Genomic DNA, 16,139 nt, shown 5'->3' on the forward strand with positions numbered 1-16,139 from the left:
CAATTTCTGCTGTGTGGTTTTATCCTGGTTGTGCTTTTTATATTGCATTTTGTATTTGTGTTTTTAGACTGATGGTTGTTTTATTATGCTTTTCATTGGTTTTCATTTTTGTGAACCGCCCAGAGAGCTTCGGCTATTGGGCGGTATAAAAATTTAATAAATTAATAAACAAAATAAACAACAACAACACAGTTTGCCATAATAATCTGAACATGAGGAGTTTTGCATTTCAGACTTAAATTATAGCATCATCTTGACTACAGGAATAAAATGGAGTTGGTGATCATTTGGGGGCCCCTTTAGACTTCAGCCCCAAAGTCCAGGACTAGCTGCACCACTGCTTATAGCATGTCGGACCGTGGGTCCACATAGTTCAGTGTCGTCCACACTGACTGGCAGGAGTTCTGCAGGGTCTTTTCCAGCTCTACCTGGACATGCCAGGGATTGAACCTGGAATTTCTACACACAAAACATGTGTTGTGTCACTGACAAAGGACCCTTCCTCAAAAGAACGCCAGTCACATGGCAGTATTTGCTAAGAATGTGGGGTGTGTGTTGTTGTTTTACTTTTGAAGTTGGTGAGGAGAACTTTGGGGTCAGAACCTGGCAAGTATGATAGGGGGATTTTAGCCCATTAGCAAAACTTTCCCTCCTTTCTGTACAATCCCCTCCCTTGTAACCCTGCCTTTGAACATTCCTGTATTTCCAGCTTGCTGTTATATTACAGGGGTCTTACTGTTGTCGTTAACCGGTTGTCCGATAAAACCGAGGCCGATGGCTCTTCTCCGCTTAGCTCTTCACTCTCCTGCAATGAGGCATTTTTAAAGTGATCGTTATTATTTTTAATTTTACTTCTTCAAAATTACCTCTTGCTTGCAGATGGGTATTCTGGAAGCACATTAGGGGGGAAAAAACATTCTCTTCCCAATTTCAGCTGATGAAATTTGAAAGCACATCATAACACTTCCTTTACTATCTTTTTTTTTTTTAATTTGCCTTTTATTTTATTTTATTTTAATTTGCTTCCTAACTAGTGTAATCAGGTTTCATTAGTTGGGGGGGGGGGATGTTTGGCTAATATGCTCTTTTGATAACAGCTTCTGATGTAACTGCCTTAAAAATTGCTGCATTAGCGCATATCACACAAAAGAAGGTGTCCTTCCAATTTTGCCCCCATCTTGCCATAGGCAAAACTGTGTAAACTCCATACTTAAAGAAAAAAGATTCAAAATGCTATAATTTGAATAAAATGTAGAAATTAAGCTAATATTTGCTGGGTTTTTTGCATAACTCCCAAACATGTGGATGGCCAAGGTGCTAGGCAGGGCTATGTGTATTTCAGGATGGGAGCAGAGAGAAGGGGTGGCAGAAAAGGCACTGAATTCAGCTTTGTGAGAATCTGCTTTATTATATTTTTAAGTTACTAGTCCTTGTGCCCACAAAAACACATTTGACAGTGAGAGGCAACTGAATAAAGGGTGAGTGGTTAAAGGGTGACTCTCCCCATGACTGGCAAAACCAAAACCAAATGGTCAAGTCTGGTTTTTTAAAAAAATGTGGAATAATTTATACAGGTTGCAGAATTTTAACTATATAGTTTTTATTTGCTTTTTAACATGATCTACTTTATCCCTAACTAAAGCCAGACAGAGTGACAGCTAAAAACTTTTCTTTTTCCTAAAGCTTTTAAAACTTGATTTTGTTCTGACTTTTATACTGCCTGTTTGGTGCATTCTCTTCCCCTCCTTATTGTTTTATTATGATTTTATTAGAATGTAAGCCTATGCGGCAGGGTTTTGGTATTTATTGTTTTACTCTGTACAGCACCATGTACATTGATGGTGCTATATAAATAAATAAATAAATAAATAAATAAATAATAACAACATTTATCTTCACGGCAATGAGGGCTAGAAACATGCTGTAATTTAAGCTGAAATAGCCAGGAAGCTAGATTCCACTCCTGAATCCACCGTGTGCTCCTGGCATCTAGAGTGGAACACCAGCTTGCAGGAGAGAGAGAATACGAGGAATCAACTTAGGGGAAATGGCTTAAAGGATCTCCCTTTCCTCTTCCTCCAGGCTCAGACATGGCGGTCTTCTGCCTCCTCTGTGGGAAACGATTCCAGACCCAGACAGCCCTGCAGCAGCACATGGAGGTGCACGCCGGAGTGCGCAGCTACATTTGCAGTGAGTGCAACCGCACCTTCCCGAGCCACACAGCCCTCAAGAGGCACCTGCGCTCCCATACAGGTAAGCGGGCTGGACGCAAGGAGAAGGTTAGAGCTACAAAAGGGCTGTGGGGGCGGAGCTTAACGTGCTGGCTCATGGGCACCTTTTCACTTGCCCATGTCATCCCCCCTTGGGGCTATGCTTCTTAAAAATGTCACTGCGAACCCTCTTGAGAAATCTGGGGAGGATGCATAGGTGTGGCTACAGACAACTTTCTCTCTCTCTCTCTCTCTCTCTCTCTCTCTCTCTCTCTCTCTCTCTCTCTCTAAGGTTAGAGTCCCCGCATGATCAGTTTGTAAGAAACCACACTGAAGGCCAGCAGGAGGGAGGGTCACACTCACTGGAAATGTCCTACACAGAGAGGAGATAGTGAGAAGGAAGCTGGGCACACATTCTACTTTTCAAGCAGAGAAGAAACTGCAATTCCACACTCTTTGTTCATGCGACATAAGTAGCACCTGTCTTTTAGCCTCAATCCTTGCCTGCCCACCCACTGCCCTTCTGTGTTATAGGGCTACTTTGCAGGGCTTCTTTGTAAGGAATGCTCAGGGAATGCAGGTGATATATTGATGCGCACGCTTTTGCAAGCGCTCGGTTGGAGCGGTCGCGGTAACTTGACCCGTTGGTGCGCGAGGGTTTGAGCGCTCGCAAAAGGCTTGTGAGCACTCAGTGCACCCATCCCCAAAGCTCACAAACTATGTGGAGCAGGAAAAGATGTAGGGGGCAGCAGCTGAGGCTTGGAGCCTCATTTTCCTGCCGGAGATGCTGGGACATGTTGACCCAGCCTCTCACCTGTGCATGAAAGGGTTGCTCGACACATCCCCACACACACAGCTGCCTGCTTGCTCTAGAAAAGTTTGTTGGCCCTGGAATGAGCAGTGGCTGCAGATACACAGAAAACAGGATTAGCAGGCCGTGTTCCAAGCCGGCTTGCCCCAACCCTATTCGCAAGGAATTGAATGGGGATATTCATTTCGTGTGAGCAACCCTATTCAGGATTCTCTCTTTCCTAGGGGTTCTGTCCGTTGAACAGGGAAGAGTCATTTCCTCTCTTGGGTGGAGGAGGACTCTGGGATAGACCCACCCCAGGAGGTCCTTGAAGATGTCATCTAGCTGCTGCTTATCTAACTGAGCAATTCCACCAAGAGAGGTTTGGGCAGCAACAAGTGAGGGCCTTTTTGGTGGTGGCCTCCAGATTGCGGAATGCTCTGCACAGTGAGGTCCTCTTGGCACCGTGGTGGTCATCTTTTCAGTGCCAGATTAAGACATTTGTCTACTCCCAGGCATTTGATGGCATAGGATGGGCTTCTGGGTTCAGTTGGTTTAGCGGGTCTTGGCATCTTACTGTTCATTGCTTTTAACTGATTGAAATTGTTCTTCATGTCTGTATGCTTTAATCCCTGTTGTAAGACACCGAGTCTTTTTCTGAGAAACGTATCTAAGGAATTAATTAATTTCTGATGGTGATGATGACCACGATGGTGGTGGTGGTGGTTATATCTGCTTCTGAAAATTTGGGAGCACTGACAGGTTGCAGGATGGAGATTTCCCAAGTACTCCTTCCTATGACCTTAATTAGTGGACAAGCGATCACAATTCATCTGCTTAAGATGCTGGATAGGGCTCAACAGGCCGGTTTTCCTCCCCACCCGCTCCGCCCCGCCACCATCTTAATGGGATTACATCAACCTGGGCTACATGTGTATGGGATTTAAACTGCATAAAGAAGTGCATTCGGAAAGCTGTGCTGGATGGGAAGAGAGGTAATGCGGTTAATCCCCTGACATGCGGGCTTCCCTTCTCCGTTTCTTTCAGTGCCAAATGTTGGGAAATGATGAAACGTCCGTCTCGGGGCAGGGGGAGCAGGCCAGCTGTACCTGGATCTAGAGCAGCCTTGCCCAACCTGGCACCCAACAGAAGTCTCAGACTACAACTCCCATCAGCCCTAGTTATGTGGCCTGGAATCATGGGAGGTGTCGTCTATCACTTGACTGGGGAGGGTTGATCTAGAGCAAGGGTAGGCAGCGTGGTAGCCATAAGAACCAATGCACCCCGGACACCTTTAAGAATATAAGGAGAGCCCTGCTGGATCAGACCAAGGGTTCAGCTAGTCCAGCACTCTGTTCACACAGTGGCCAGACAGCTGCCAACAGGAAACTCACAAGCAGGACATCCACCCTCCCACCCATGTTCCCCAGCAACTGGTGTCCATAGGCTTAATGCCTCTGACACTGGAGGGAATATATAGCCATCCTGACTAGTAGCTAAGAGCCTCGTGTGGCACAGAGCGGTAAAGCAGCAGTTTCTGCAGCTGAAACTCTCCCCACAGCCTGAGTTCGATCCCAGCGGAAGCTGGTTTCAGGCAGCCGGCTTGAGTCGACTCAGCCTTCCATCCTCCTGAGGTCGGTAAAATGAGTACCCAGTTAGCTGGGGGAAAGGTAATAATGGCCAGGGAAGGCAGCGGCAAACCACCCTGCTATAAGGCCTGTCAAGAAAATGTCAGCGAAAGCAGGCATCCCTCCAAGAGTCAGTAATGACTCAGTGCTTGCATGAGAGGGACTAGTAGCTATTGATAGCCTTCTCCTTCCCCATGAATTTGTCTGATCCCATTTTAAAGCCATCCAAATCGGTGGCTTTAAAACTTCATCTTGTGGTAGCGAATTCCATAGTTTAACTATGCACTGTGTGAAGAAGTCCGTCCCTTTACATGCCCTGAATCTCCCACCAATCACCTTCATGGGATGGCCCCATTGGACTCGAGTATTATGAGAGAGGGAGAAAAATATCTCCCTATCTACTTTCCTCACCCTTTGTACACCTCTATCATGTCTCCCATTACTCTACCCCTTCCAGGTCAAACAAACCCAAGACATTTTCTTCCCAGCAAATGGGATTGCTGTGAAATATTTTCAAGCTGGTGCAGACAACTGTGGCTTCAAACCAGTTGTTTTGTACCTTATACTCAGTCTTTGGGGCAGGCTACTTGTCCTTTGCCAAGCCTCCCATGGTGGCCGTTTTGTGCTAGCGCCCATGACAGTTTCTCAAATCTCCAGATATGCCCATGGGCCGAAAGGATTGTCTACCCAATGCAACTCTCTGGGTCGTATCACTTTTTAAAATCTCTCTTTTATCATTCCTCAAGCTGCGACCCGCTGTTTTTATTGGCTGAGAGTTTGACGTGGGATTTATTGAGATGATGAGTTAGTTGCAAGTAGCTTTTTGAAAGATGAGACAAATCCCCATCTCTAGACTGAATGCTGCAATATTCCCCTAAATTCTGTATTGCATTGGCAATAAAATCCACACGCTTTGGATATGGACAGGGACAACGACAATAGCCTTGATCCGCCAAACGGCATGTGTGTCTGTTCCATAGCAACATATGTGTAAGGTCAACCAATGCGCGTTGTGGTTCTGTACAAGCCCCTCCACCGCCCATGATGGTGCAACGTGAGCTGGAAATTCCGTAGTGTTCTCGTAACGTGGGTACCATCAGACGTGTTAGGAATGACAAATCCTGTAGATCCTCACACACACACACGCACCCACGGTGTCATGTGGGGTTTGACTTTGTGCTCCTCCTTCTCCATAAAGACCCCATAGGGTATTCGTGTGCATTCATGCTTTTGAGCAAAGCCTCGCTTGTCTCAGTTTCACTAGTGCTCCGGTGGTCCTTTGGCTCTTTCACAGAGCGCGCTGGAAGCTCGCGTCATTCGCTCACTCACTCCGTCTCGGCTCTGCCTCATTAATATTCCATCCTCCCCAGCCCCATTTGCCTCCAGTGCTGCGTGTTTAGCATCAGCAGCTGCGTTCGGTGCACAGGGCAGCCGAGCTCCTGGCGTTGACGGATCCCTGATTTACTTGGCCGGCTGTATAATAAAACCCTTAACTGTGCCGGCGAGGCGGTCTACAGGCCTCCAGATTGCCTGCTCAGCTGGCTAACAAATGCACCAGGTAACGCTAGAGAGACTGGGTCACAGGTGCAGCCGGCCGGCCAGAGGGGGCTCTAATTAGTCCCATTTGTCCTGGACTTAATGTCAACCTCATTAAGAGGCCTTGCAAAGTGAATCAACATGCCATAAATTGGATTTTTTTAAGGGGGGGGGGAAGTCTGGCAGCCGGGTTTTTTTGTGTACAACGCACAAAGATTCCGCCCTGATTTGCTCCCTCGGCAAGGCTACAAAGCAGGTGTCATTGGTCCGACTTCTTGAGGATCCAGATTTAAACTCATTTAACATCTGATTGGCTTGATAATTGAATTTGCTCAAACAGGCGCCCGAACCAACATTTCCTTTAGAATGGGGCCCTGTGTTGTCTTTTGTTTTGTTTTAAAAGTATGGATTCAGTTTATTTTTATTTATTTTAAAAAAAAACACACTCAAAAATACGCCATGGAATGCAGGCGGCTGGAAAACGTGAATTATGCAGCCGACCACCCTTAACGCTCAGGTGTTGTTCCTTTTGAAAAATTAGTTTGGCAGATAGAACTGTCGTCACTTCTGACATGGTTTGAGGTTGCATGGAGGAGATTGCAGGGTGTCTGTTGCTGCTGCTGTTGTTGTTTCTGGAGCAAAAGAAGAAGAGAACGTGTCTGAACGTTATAAAAATAGAGAAGGATGCCACAGAAGCAAAATCCCAGATCCTTCCCACAACAAGAGTTTTTGATGGCCCTGTTTCCATCAGGACGTGTTTCATAGTTCATTTGCCCACTCCTGTGAAGGTGGTTGGTATGACTGCCATTTTGCAAATGGAGAAACTGAGGCTGAGAGATAGTGGCTTGCCTAAGGCCTTCTGGTGCACTTGGCTTATGAACTCAGATCTGGAAGCATATCTGTTTTGTTTCCCAACTTCTCCAGGGTGAGCAAGGAAAGAATCCTGGCTGAAATCCTGGGGAGCTGCCGCTGCCAGTTAGTGCTGACAATATTAGGCTAGATGGACCACGGGTGTCAAAAGCAGGGGTGGGCAAAATGTGGCCCTTGAGACGTTGCTGGTGGTTTCCAACTCACATCAGCTCTAGTCAACATGGCCAATGGTCAGGGATGGTGGGAGTTGTGGTTTGGAAAACCACAGGTCTCTCACCCCTGGCCTAAGAGGAGACCTCTTAGCTAGGGGCAGGGCTTCTCTACAGCTGGAGCCAAGAGAGAGTGGAGTCTAGAATGGTGAAAGACTGAGACCAAGAAGGCTGTAGCTCATTGATGAAATGCCTGCCTTGCCTGCAGAAGGTCCAACATTTGCTTCCCAACTTCTCCAGGGTGAGCAAGGAAAGAATCCTGCCTGAAACCCTGGAGAGCCTCTGATGCTGGTCAGTGTTGACAGTACTGGATTAGATGTGCCAAGGTTCTGACTCAGTATAAGGCAGGTTCCATTGTTTCTAAAACCCCACTTCTTGAAGGCAAGGCAAGGTCCTGGCGGCCACAAATGTTCAGTTGGCCTGCAAGGTTGCCCAAACTATGGGTGAGCCCCATCTCCTGGATGCCTCTTGAGCATCATGCACATCTGTGTAGCAAAAGAAGTACAACATGCAGAAGTTGTTACAGCTCAGGCTTCATATATATATATATATATATATATATATATATATATATATATATATATATGCGAAAAAGAATAAACATTTAACGGTGCTAGGGTGAAAAAATGTGCCGTGGGATTGAAATGAATGCAATGAGTCTCCTAATTTAGGAGAGGGGGGATTTCTGCCCAAGAGTGGGGTGGGTGGGTTTTGAAACAGTGCCGAGGGACGGAGAGGAAAGCAAGAGAGTAAAATATCATTGTAAAGAGGAAGTGGAGGCGGCAGCCTGCGAGTCTATAACGAGAAGGACAATTTATGCTCAGGCACGAGTTCGGTTTGACATGGGGATAATGAAAAAGCGTAGGTCATTGTGGATGACTTAAGCCTTCAGCAGCTGAGGAAAATGTATGAAATGCAAGCGGCATTACACGCTTGGCGGCTCCGCACATCTGCAACGGGACAAGTGAAATACAGTGGGGCCATTCTTTACTATAAACTTGTGGTCGTCGGATCCGCCGAGCCCGGAGAAGAGTGTAATTATACTGACAAGACAAATCAGCGATATTTAAATATTCATGAACAAAGTCTTGGGCGATCAATCTATCTTTATTGTCCTTCCATTCGGCTTCTGTATTTTTTTTATTTTTATTTTTTTTATTTTTTTAACAAAAAGGAATTGGAAGCCCTGTACCTTTTTTTTTTTCCCCTCCCTGCCTCAAGAAGGAATGCTGGTTTACGGAGATGAGAGAGGGGAAGAGATTGGTGGCCAATGGCCCAAATGTGGGGATGTTCAGGTCCCAACACCCTAAAATACCAAAGGCAAAGAGAGGGTCTGTTAAAAGCATAATAACGTAAAAAGAGATGTACCCAAGGTACATCTAGTCCAGCATTCTGTTCATACAGTGGCCAACCAACTGTTGATCAGAAACCCACAAGCAGGACATGGGTGCAACTGGGTGTACACAGGCATACATTGTGCAAGCCCCATTGTCACAAAGGAGAGTTGTGCAAGGGTTTGCACACCGGAGAGTTGTGTCAATGGGGTTTGTGCAGCAGAACTTCCCATTGGATCACATCCAAAATCTGTTTTGGCACCTAATTCCCCAGACTGGTTTATTGGAGTGCTGAGCTCTTCTCAGAAGCAGGGACATCCGCCAAAACGTACCAGTTATTCTCTATGGTGGTCCAGAAGGTACTTCTTTTTTTTCTCTCCATCCCACAATTCATCTAGGCCCCGGTTTGTTGAACAAGACCAGAAGAAGAGATGGCCAGCCATATGGACTTATTTGAGCATGTGTTGACTGTTGCTCAAAAGAGCACCTTCCTCTTTCCTTTCCTTACCATATGTGAGCCCCACCAAGATTGTCCTTCAGTTCCCAAGCCCAAATCAGGGAGAACAGGAGCGCACCAAATTGCCCGAAGGATCCCTTTATTCCCCGCCAAGAGGATTTTGCCTTTCCTGGTACTTTTAAAGCTTGGCTCACTTCCTTGAGTATATGTCAGTGTGTATATGCATGCACATGGGAAAGTCAAATCCTCTCGGAGGGTCATCAACCGCCTTGATCATGACCAATGGGATCCACTAGGCCTTGTGCTCCTCCAACTTTGTGCTGAGCAGGATATGACATCTCTGAGAAGTAACACATGGTGATTTCCACGCACTGCAGCCCCGTGAAGTCGTGGCTTGCATCATGCCAAAAGAGATTGCCAGAGAGAAATTGAGGGTCTTGATGGAGAGGGATGGAGCACGTCTCCTGTGACACCTTCACAGGCCTCGTTCTTGTTAGATGCAGGCTGGGGATTGACCTCTCTCTAATGGGGCCTCCTCCTGTCTCTACCATGGCAGCCCTCGCCTCGCTCTACTTGAGCGTTGCTTGTCCCTTTTCTGGGAATGCTGTTTGCACAGGAACCTGGTTTTCCTTGTTAGCGGCTGCCTCTACAGAACCAAAGTCTCAAACCTCTTGAAGGCACCAGGTGTGGGTACCAGAATCAGGTGCTTCAGAATGATGCTGGATAAAGCACGTTGTAATCCTGGAGACAAAACTGGTTTGCTTTGCCTTTACTATTAAAGGCAACATGTTTTAGAACAGTCTCCCTGGAACACTTTTGGCCACAAAGATGTTCACCAGGTCCAAGGCCAGTCAGGATATTAAAAATAATATTATTAGATATCAGCTTTTTTAAAAAAAAAAAAACACTAGGAAGAGTTTTAATATCTGTTCCTTGCAATACCCAGAGCAGGGTGTGTGGGTGTAAGTGTCTGTCTGTCTACCTGTCTCTATCTCTGGTGAATCTGTTCCGTTGGGGACTGCTGTTGGTAGGTATGAAGTTGTTTCCCAGGGTAGAAAAATGCAGTGGGTAACCTTCTGTAGACCTATTTGCAGGTCTGCTTCATCCATTGTTCCGAATACATGGGGTTGAGAATGGGGAGAGCTAGCTGTGGTTATTCAGTCCTAAGGGAACATTATCTCTGCACATGCTCAATGGTACTTCTCTTTTGCCCCTGTTATGGCTGCGCATGTTTCCTGTCATTGCGAGCCGACTCAGAAAGCTGAGAATTTGTGACGATCAAGGTTTTCTCCTTCTCTGCTTCCGTTTCAAGACGGCAGGCTTCAGAGGCACAGAGAAGCCAACCTGCGGCTGCCATTTTGAAAAGCTAATGAAACCATGCAGATTTTCACACGTGCAGATTCTCCGTCATGCTGCACCCTGCTCCTTCCCACCTGTCATGAGCCTGACCAGGACTCTGTTGCAAAGGAAGAGGAGCCGGCTGTGTTAGGAAGTCCAGCAGGGCATGCTGGGAGGTGCGCAACCCAGTTTCATAGCCTGAGACAGAGCCTGTCAGCTGAGGACCCCTTGAGCCAGAGTTCCATGAACTGGCATTTCCAGAGGTGGCACCTATACCCCATACCAGCCTCTGCACCTTAAGGAGATATCTGAAGGGACATCAGGGATGTACTCATGTAAGCTCCTCCATGTGATCAGTAGCTCCAATCACATAGGACTCCTGATCACATAAAAGGGGTAAGAACATAAGAAACCCATGCTGAATCATAGAATAGTAGAGTTGGAAGGGACCTACAAGGCCATCAAGTCCAACCCCCTGATCGATGCAGGAATCCACCCTAAAGCATCCCTGACAGATGGTTGTCCAGCTGCCTCACACAGTGGCCAACCAGCTGTCAACCAGGAACACACAAGCAGGACACCAGTGCAACAGCACCCTCCTGCCCATATTCCCCAGCAGCTGGTGCATACAGGCTTGCTGCCTCTGATGCTGGAGGAAGCACATAGCCGTGAGGACTAGGTTCTATATAAAGGTTCCACATCCCAGGGCTGAGGTTCCACAGCAAGCGGTATGGAACCTCAGCCCTGGGGACCCAATCCAGCCCTCCGGCATTCCCCAAATGGCCACACTCTTTCCTCCGTCCCTTTCTGGCCTTTGTGCAACTTCCCCTGCCACCATTCTAAAAGGCTGAAATGCATCTCCCGAGGCTTAGTTCCTGGTAGGAAGAGGGTTAAGCTAAAATAGGCTGGTATTTTTGGTGTTTTGGGCCTCACCTCCTTCACCTTTGGCCCCCGTCCATTACTGGAATGCAATCCCGGAGAGCTTCTCCAAACTGGAATTTCGCTCTCAGTCTCAAAAGGGTTCAACACTTCTGACGTCGAAGAACGTACACAACTGGTTCCCCCGTCAGACCTTTGCCTGGCACACGGAGGCTGAGGTGGGGCCAGGCAGGGCAGTGGCACTAGGGGCAGGCCAAGAGGCACAGTCCATGCCACCACCACCCCCCACACATGACTACCTGAAGTCAGAGGAAGTTTCCCACTCAGAGCGCTCCATGGTCCTGCAACTCCCGTGCAACCCTTCCAGCCACCCTCCGGCATTGCTCATACCCTCGTGGTCTCTCTCTCATGGCCTCTGCCATTTTGTTTCCAATGCTTCATACTTGACTCAGCTGCCAACTGTTTCCCCATATTGGTTTCAGGTGACCACCCGTATGAGTGTGAATTTTGTGGCAGCTGCTTCCGGGACGAGAGCACTCTGAAGGGCCACAAGCGCATCCACACTGGGGAGAAGCCCTACGAATGCAACGGCTGCGGCAAGAAGTTCAGCCTCAAGCATCAGCTAGAGACCCACTACAGGGTCCACACAGGTAAGGAAGGGAGACCCGTAAGAGACCTCACACGGGCAGAAGGTGCCGGGTTCCCTCCATGGCCTCTCGGCTTGCAGGGCCAGGAAAGAACCAGGAGAGTTGCTGTCAGGCAGGGCTGCCGATACTGAGACGGAAGGACCAAGGGCTTGGCAGCATCAGATCTTCGTGGACACTTTGAGTGGCTCCAGTAGCTCAGCGGTGCGGCACGTGCTTTGCCTGGAGAAGGTCCCAGATTCAATCCCCGGCATCGCCAATGAAAAGGATCTAAGCTGGGAGTCTTTCTGTCTAAGGCAGGGATATTGGACCGCAGGCCTGGAGGCCAAATCAGCCTCTCCAGCATTTCCCAGAGGGCCAGCACCCACCGCTTCCCTGTGTCACCAGGTGGATCTTGCATCCCCCATTAAATTAAGAGCTTTAAGCTAAAATATGCTGGTGGTTTTGGTATTCTGGTCCTTCCCCTGTCACCTTGGGTCCCGCCTCTTTTGCCCTCAGTCCCACCTGAAACTAGAATGTGGCCCCCGAGAGCTTCTGTGAACGGAAAGTTGCCCTTTCTGCACCTCTGGGCTAAGGCCGTGGAGTAGACTCCTGAGAGAGGTGCCCATGGCCAACCCAAGCTGCTCTTGCTCCCCAGCCTAACAAATTTGGGTGTAGTGGGAGGGAGCAAGCAACCACCGGAGAATGGAACTGAACTGCTGCTCTTTGAAACGTGGATTGCGAGGGAGCACAATATTGCCCCCCATGCTTTCCTAGACCTGTAATTTCCGAACCAGTTCCCTTGCATTCCTCCAAAGGTTGGCCAGGGTTTAGCAAGGAAAAGATTGGAACGAGCAGACAAGAGTCCTTGGAAGACCGCTTGCCCTCCAGGTCCAGGGCCGGTGCCAGACTATTTTGCGCCCTAGGCAAGGTGAGCTACTTTCACCCCCCACCACCACCAAAAAAAATGCCCACTTTGATTTTTAAGAACATAGGTTTCCTGGAAAAAATAAGGAGCACAAAACTTGAAACTGCTAAATTTATTTTAAAGTGCAAGAAATTCGTCATGCCAATTATAGCAAACAAGTTGGAAAGGTACATCTATGAGTCAAAAATGCATTATTTAATAGGAATATCACCTCCAAATCATCCCCCCCAACTCACGCGCACACACACACACACACACACTCAGCATCACTCACTCCAAACAAACACACGCATGAACACATGCATTCACTCAAAGACCCCATGCACCCATACATTCTCTCTCTCTCTCTCTCTCTCTCTCTCTTTTCCGGGCGCGTTCCGGAAGTCCAAACGTGGAGCCGCCCCACCCCCACCCCAGCGTCCCTGGCTTTGCTTTGGCTGGGCAGGCGCGGGGCGCCATCTCGCCTGCCCAGGCCCAGCTGAATCCTTGGGCCGGGCCGGCTCACAGCCAAGGTGCGTGAATGCTGCACTGTGCCCGGCGCCCCTCTTAGCTTGGTGCTCTAGGCGGCTGCCTGAGTGGCCTCTATGGTACTACCAGCCCTGGCCGGGTCTAATCTTCCCAAGCAATATTGGTTGTGGGATTCCCTTTCCCCCTCCAGGACCTAGCCTGTTCCCAAGGCACAGGTCTCAAAGCCCTTTGTAAGTCCCAGGGTCACCTCAGGAGACACTCGTGGGTTCTGTTGTAGCTACTCAGTGCAGAAGGGGGTTCCATGAAGGTAGGAAGTTGGGAAAATGCTGCTCTGCCTAACCCATTTGAGCCTTCTGGTCTGAGAGACGGGGAGGCCATCCCTCTAAGCACCCCTCGAAGACAATTCCCCTTATTTCGTCACCCGGATGTGTCACCGCCATCGGTGGGATTCCCCATGCTGGGAACGGCGGCGTGGTTTGGAGGGACTGGAAGAGAGAAGATGTTTGTCTCCTGTGGATTCCAGGTTTCTTGCTGGCAGCTAGAATCTCCAAGCGCACCGGGAGCATGCAACTATTGTAAATAGTGGATCAATATTTAGATCACTTTTGCTGTTCATTACTTCATTATTCGCTCTGTCTGTGCGCAGAGCAGGTATCAATATTGAGAAGACCGAGGCAGTTAATTACTGCGTCGAAACAAACCCCCCCTCCCCCGGCTTTCGACCGCCGCTGCCGTGTACGATATCAAAAATAATTCTCCAGGAGAAGCCAACTAATTCTGCAGGAAGGTCGCTCCAGGCAGGTGATGGACCAGAGCCCTTTGGGAGGCTAGAATAAGCCCACCGCCAGTAGACAAAATACTTGGGGAACTGTGCAGGATCATCTTGATTGTATTTACCCAGAGCTCTGTGTACGTCATGATTCCACAGAAGTGCAGGAAAGATTCGAAATGAGGGAGTGGCCACACTATCGTTCCCAGGAATGATCTCAGCTTACTTCTAGTCCTTATGGCTCAAAAGTTGAGCAATGCTTGTGGGAATCTCAGGCCGCAGCTAGACCTAAGGTTTATCCTAGGATCATAGAATCATAGAATCATAGAATAGCAGAGTTGGAAGGGGCCTACAAGGCCATCGAGTCCACCCCCCTGATCAATGCAGGAATCCACCCTAAAGCATCCCTGACAGAGGGTTGTCCAGCTGCCTCTTGAATGACTCTAGTGTGGGAGAGCCCACAACCTCCCTAGGTAACTGATTCCATTGTCGTACTGCTCTAACAGTCAGGAAGTTTTTCCTGATGTCCAGCTGGAATCTGGCTTCCTTTAACTTGAGCCTGTTATTCCGTGTCCTGCACTCCGGGAGGATCAAGAAGAGATCCTGGCCCTCCTCTGTGTGACAACCTTTTAAGTATTTGAAGAGTGCTATCATGTCTCCCCTCAATCTTCTCTTCTCCAGGCTAAACATGCCCAGTTCTTTCAGTCTCTCTCCATAGGGCTTTGTTTCCAGACCCCTGATCATCCTGGTTGCCCTCCTCTGAACACGCTCCAGCTTGTCTGCGTCCTTCTTGAATTGTGGAGCCCAGAACTGGATGCAATACTCTAGATGAGGCCTAACCAGGGCCGAATAGAGAGGAACCAGTACCTCATGTGATTTGGAAGCTATACTTCTATTAATGTAGCCCAAAATAGCATTTGCCTTTCTGGCAGCCATATCGCACTGTTGGCTCCTATTCAGCTTGCGAGCTACAACAATTCCAAGATCCCTCTCGTTTGTAGTATTGCTGAGCCAAGTATCCCCCATCTTGTAACTGTGCCTTTGGTTTCTATTCCCTAAATGTAGAACTTGGCATTTATCCCTATTAAATTTCATCCTGTTGTTTTCAGCCCAGCACTCCAGCCTATCAAGATCACTTTGAAGTTTGTTTCTGTCTTCCAGGGTATTAGCTATCCCACCCAATTTTGTGTCATCTGCAAATTTGATAAGCGTTCCCTGCACCTCCTCGTCCATATCATTAATAAAAATGTTGAAGAGCACTGGGCCCAGGACTGAGCCCTGCGGTACCCCACTCGTTGCCTCTCCCCAGTTTGAGAAGGTTCCATTGATAAGTACTCTTTGAGTCCGATTCTGTAGCCAACTGTGAATCTACCTAGTAATCCAGGGTTCGCCCCTGCCTGAGCACTGGATCCCCTGTGTGTCACCTAGATGAACAGGTTTGACCCCTGGACGATCCAGGGATAAACCTTAGGTCTAGCTATGGCCTTAGATGCCGGGGAAGGGGTGGGATAAGGTTTCAGCAGCAAAGTTTTTCCAGTACACTACATAGTTCACTGCTACCACCACAGTGACTAGCAAATGCAGAATAAAACATTCAAAACGGTGCAGAGAACTATGTGAAATGCCGAGAGAGCTTCAGCTATTGGGCGGTATAAAAGTATAATTAATTAATGCAAAATACATGACACAAATTTATTTAATTTATGCAAATTCAGCCTTCTGAGTACCCATCACATGGTATTTCCATTTTGGTTTTTGACCATGGTGTACACAACCTCCTTACATCTCTACCCCTGTACAAGGGTTCATGTTCCAAAAGAGCTTGTGCCACGACAATACAAATTATAAATATATCTAATGGCGTACACATCTGCGTACATGTGATTTTGAAAGACACGTCTGCAGCCAAGAGCAAATACTTCCTTTCATGGGGTTGGGAAACTTGTCCAAGTGTTTAGGCCACCCTTCCCCAACTTAGCACCCTCCAGATGTGGTGGACTACAACTCCCATGCTGGCTGGGGGATGATGGTAGTTGTAGACCACCACATCTTGGGGGTGCCAAGTTGGGGGACACTGCTTTAGGTTACTGCCATTGGTTC

General features: G+C 48.0%; 1 protein-coding gene across 1 annotated transcript in view; it reads left to right on the forward strand.

Annotated features, from left to right (window-relative positions):
* Window positions 1–16,139, forward strand: part of ZBTB16 (zinc finger and BTB domain containing 16) — a 210,598-nt gene that overhangs the window by 186,915 nt on the left and 7,544 nt on the right. The window contains exons 5-6 of the mRNA XM_063139533.1: window positions 2,083–2,253; window positions 11,734–11,901. Of these exons, the coding sequence (XP_062995603.1) occupies window positions 2,083–2,253; window positions 11,734–11,901 (339 nt within the window). The remainder of the gene's footprint in view (window positions 1–2,082; window positions 2,254–11,733; window positions 11,902–16,139) is intronic.

The sequence above is a fragment of the Elgaria multicarinata genome, chromosome 12, assembly GCF_023053635.1.
Source record: "Elgaria multicarinata webbii isolate HBS135686 ecotype San Diego chromosome 12, rElgMul1.1.pri, whole genome shotgun sequence".
NCBI classification, from domain to species: Eukaryota; Metazoa; Chordata; class Lepidosauria; order Squamata; family Anguidae; genus Elgaria; species Elgaria multicarinata.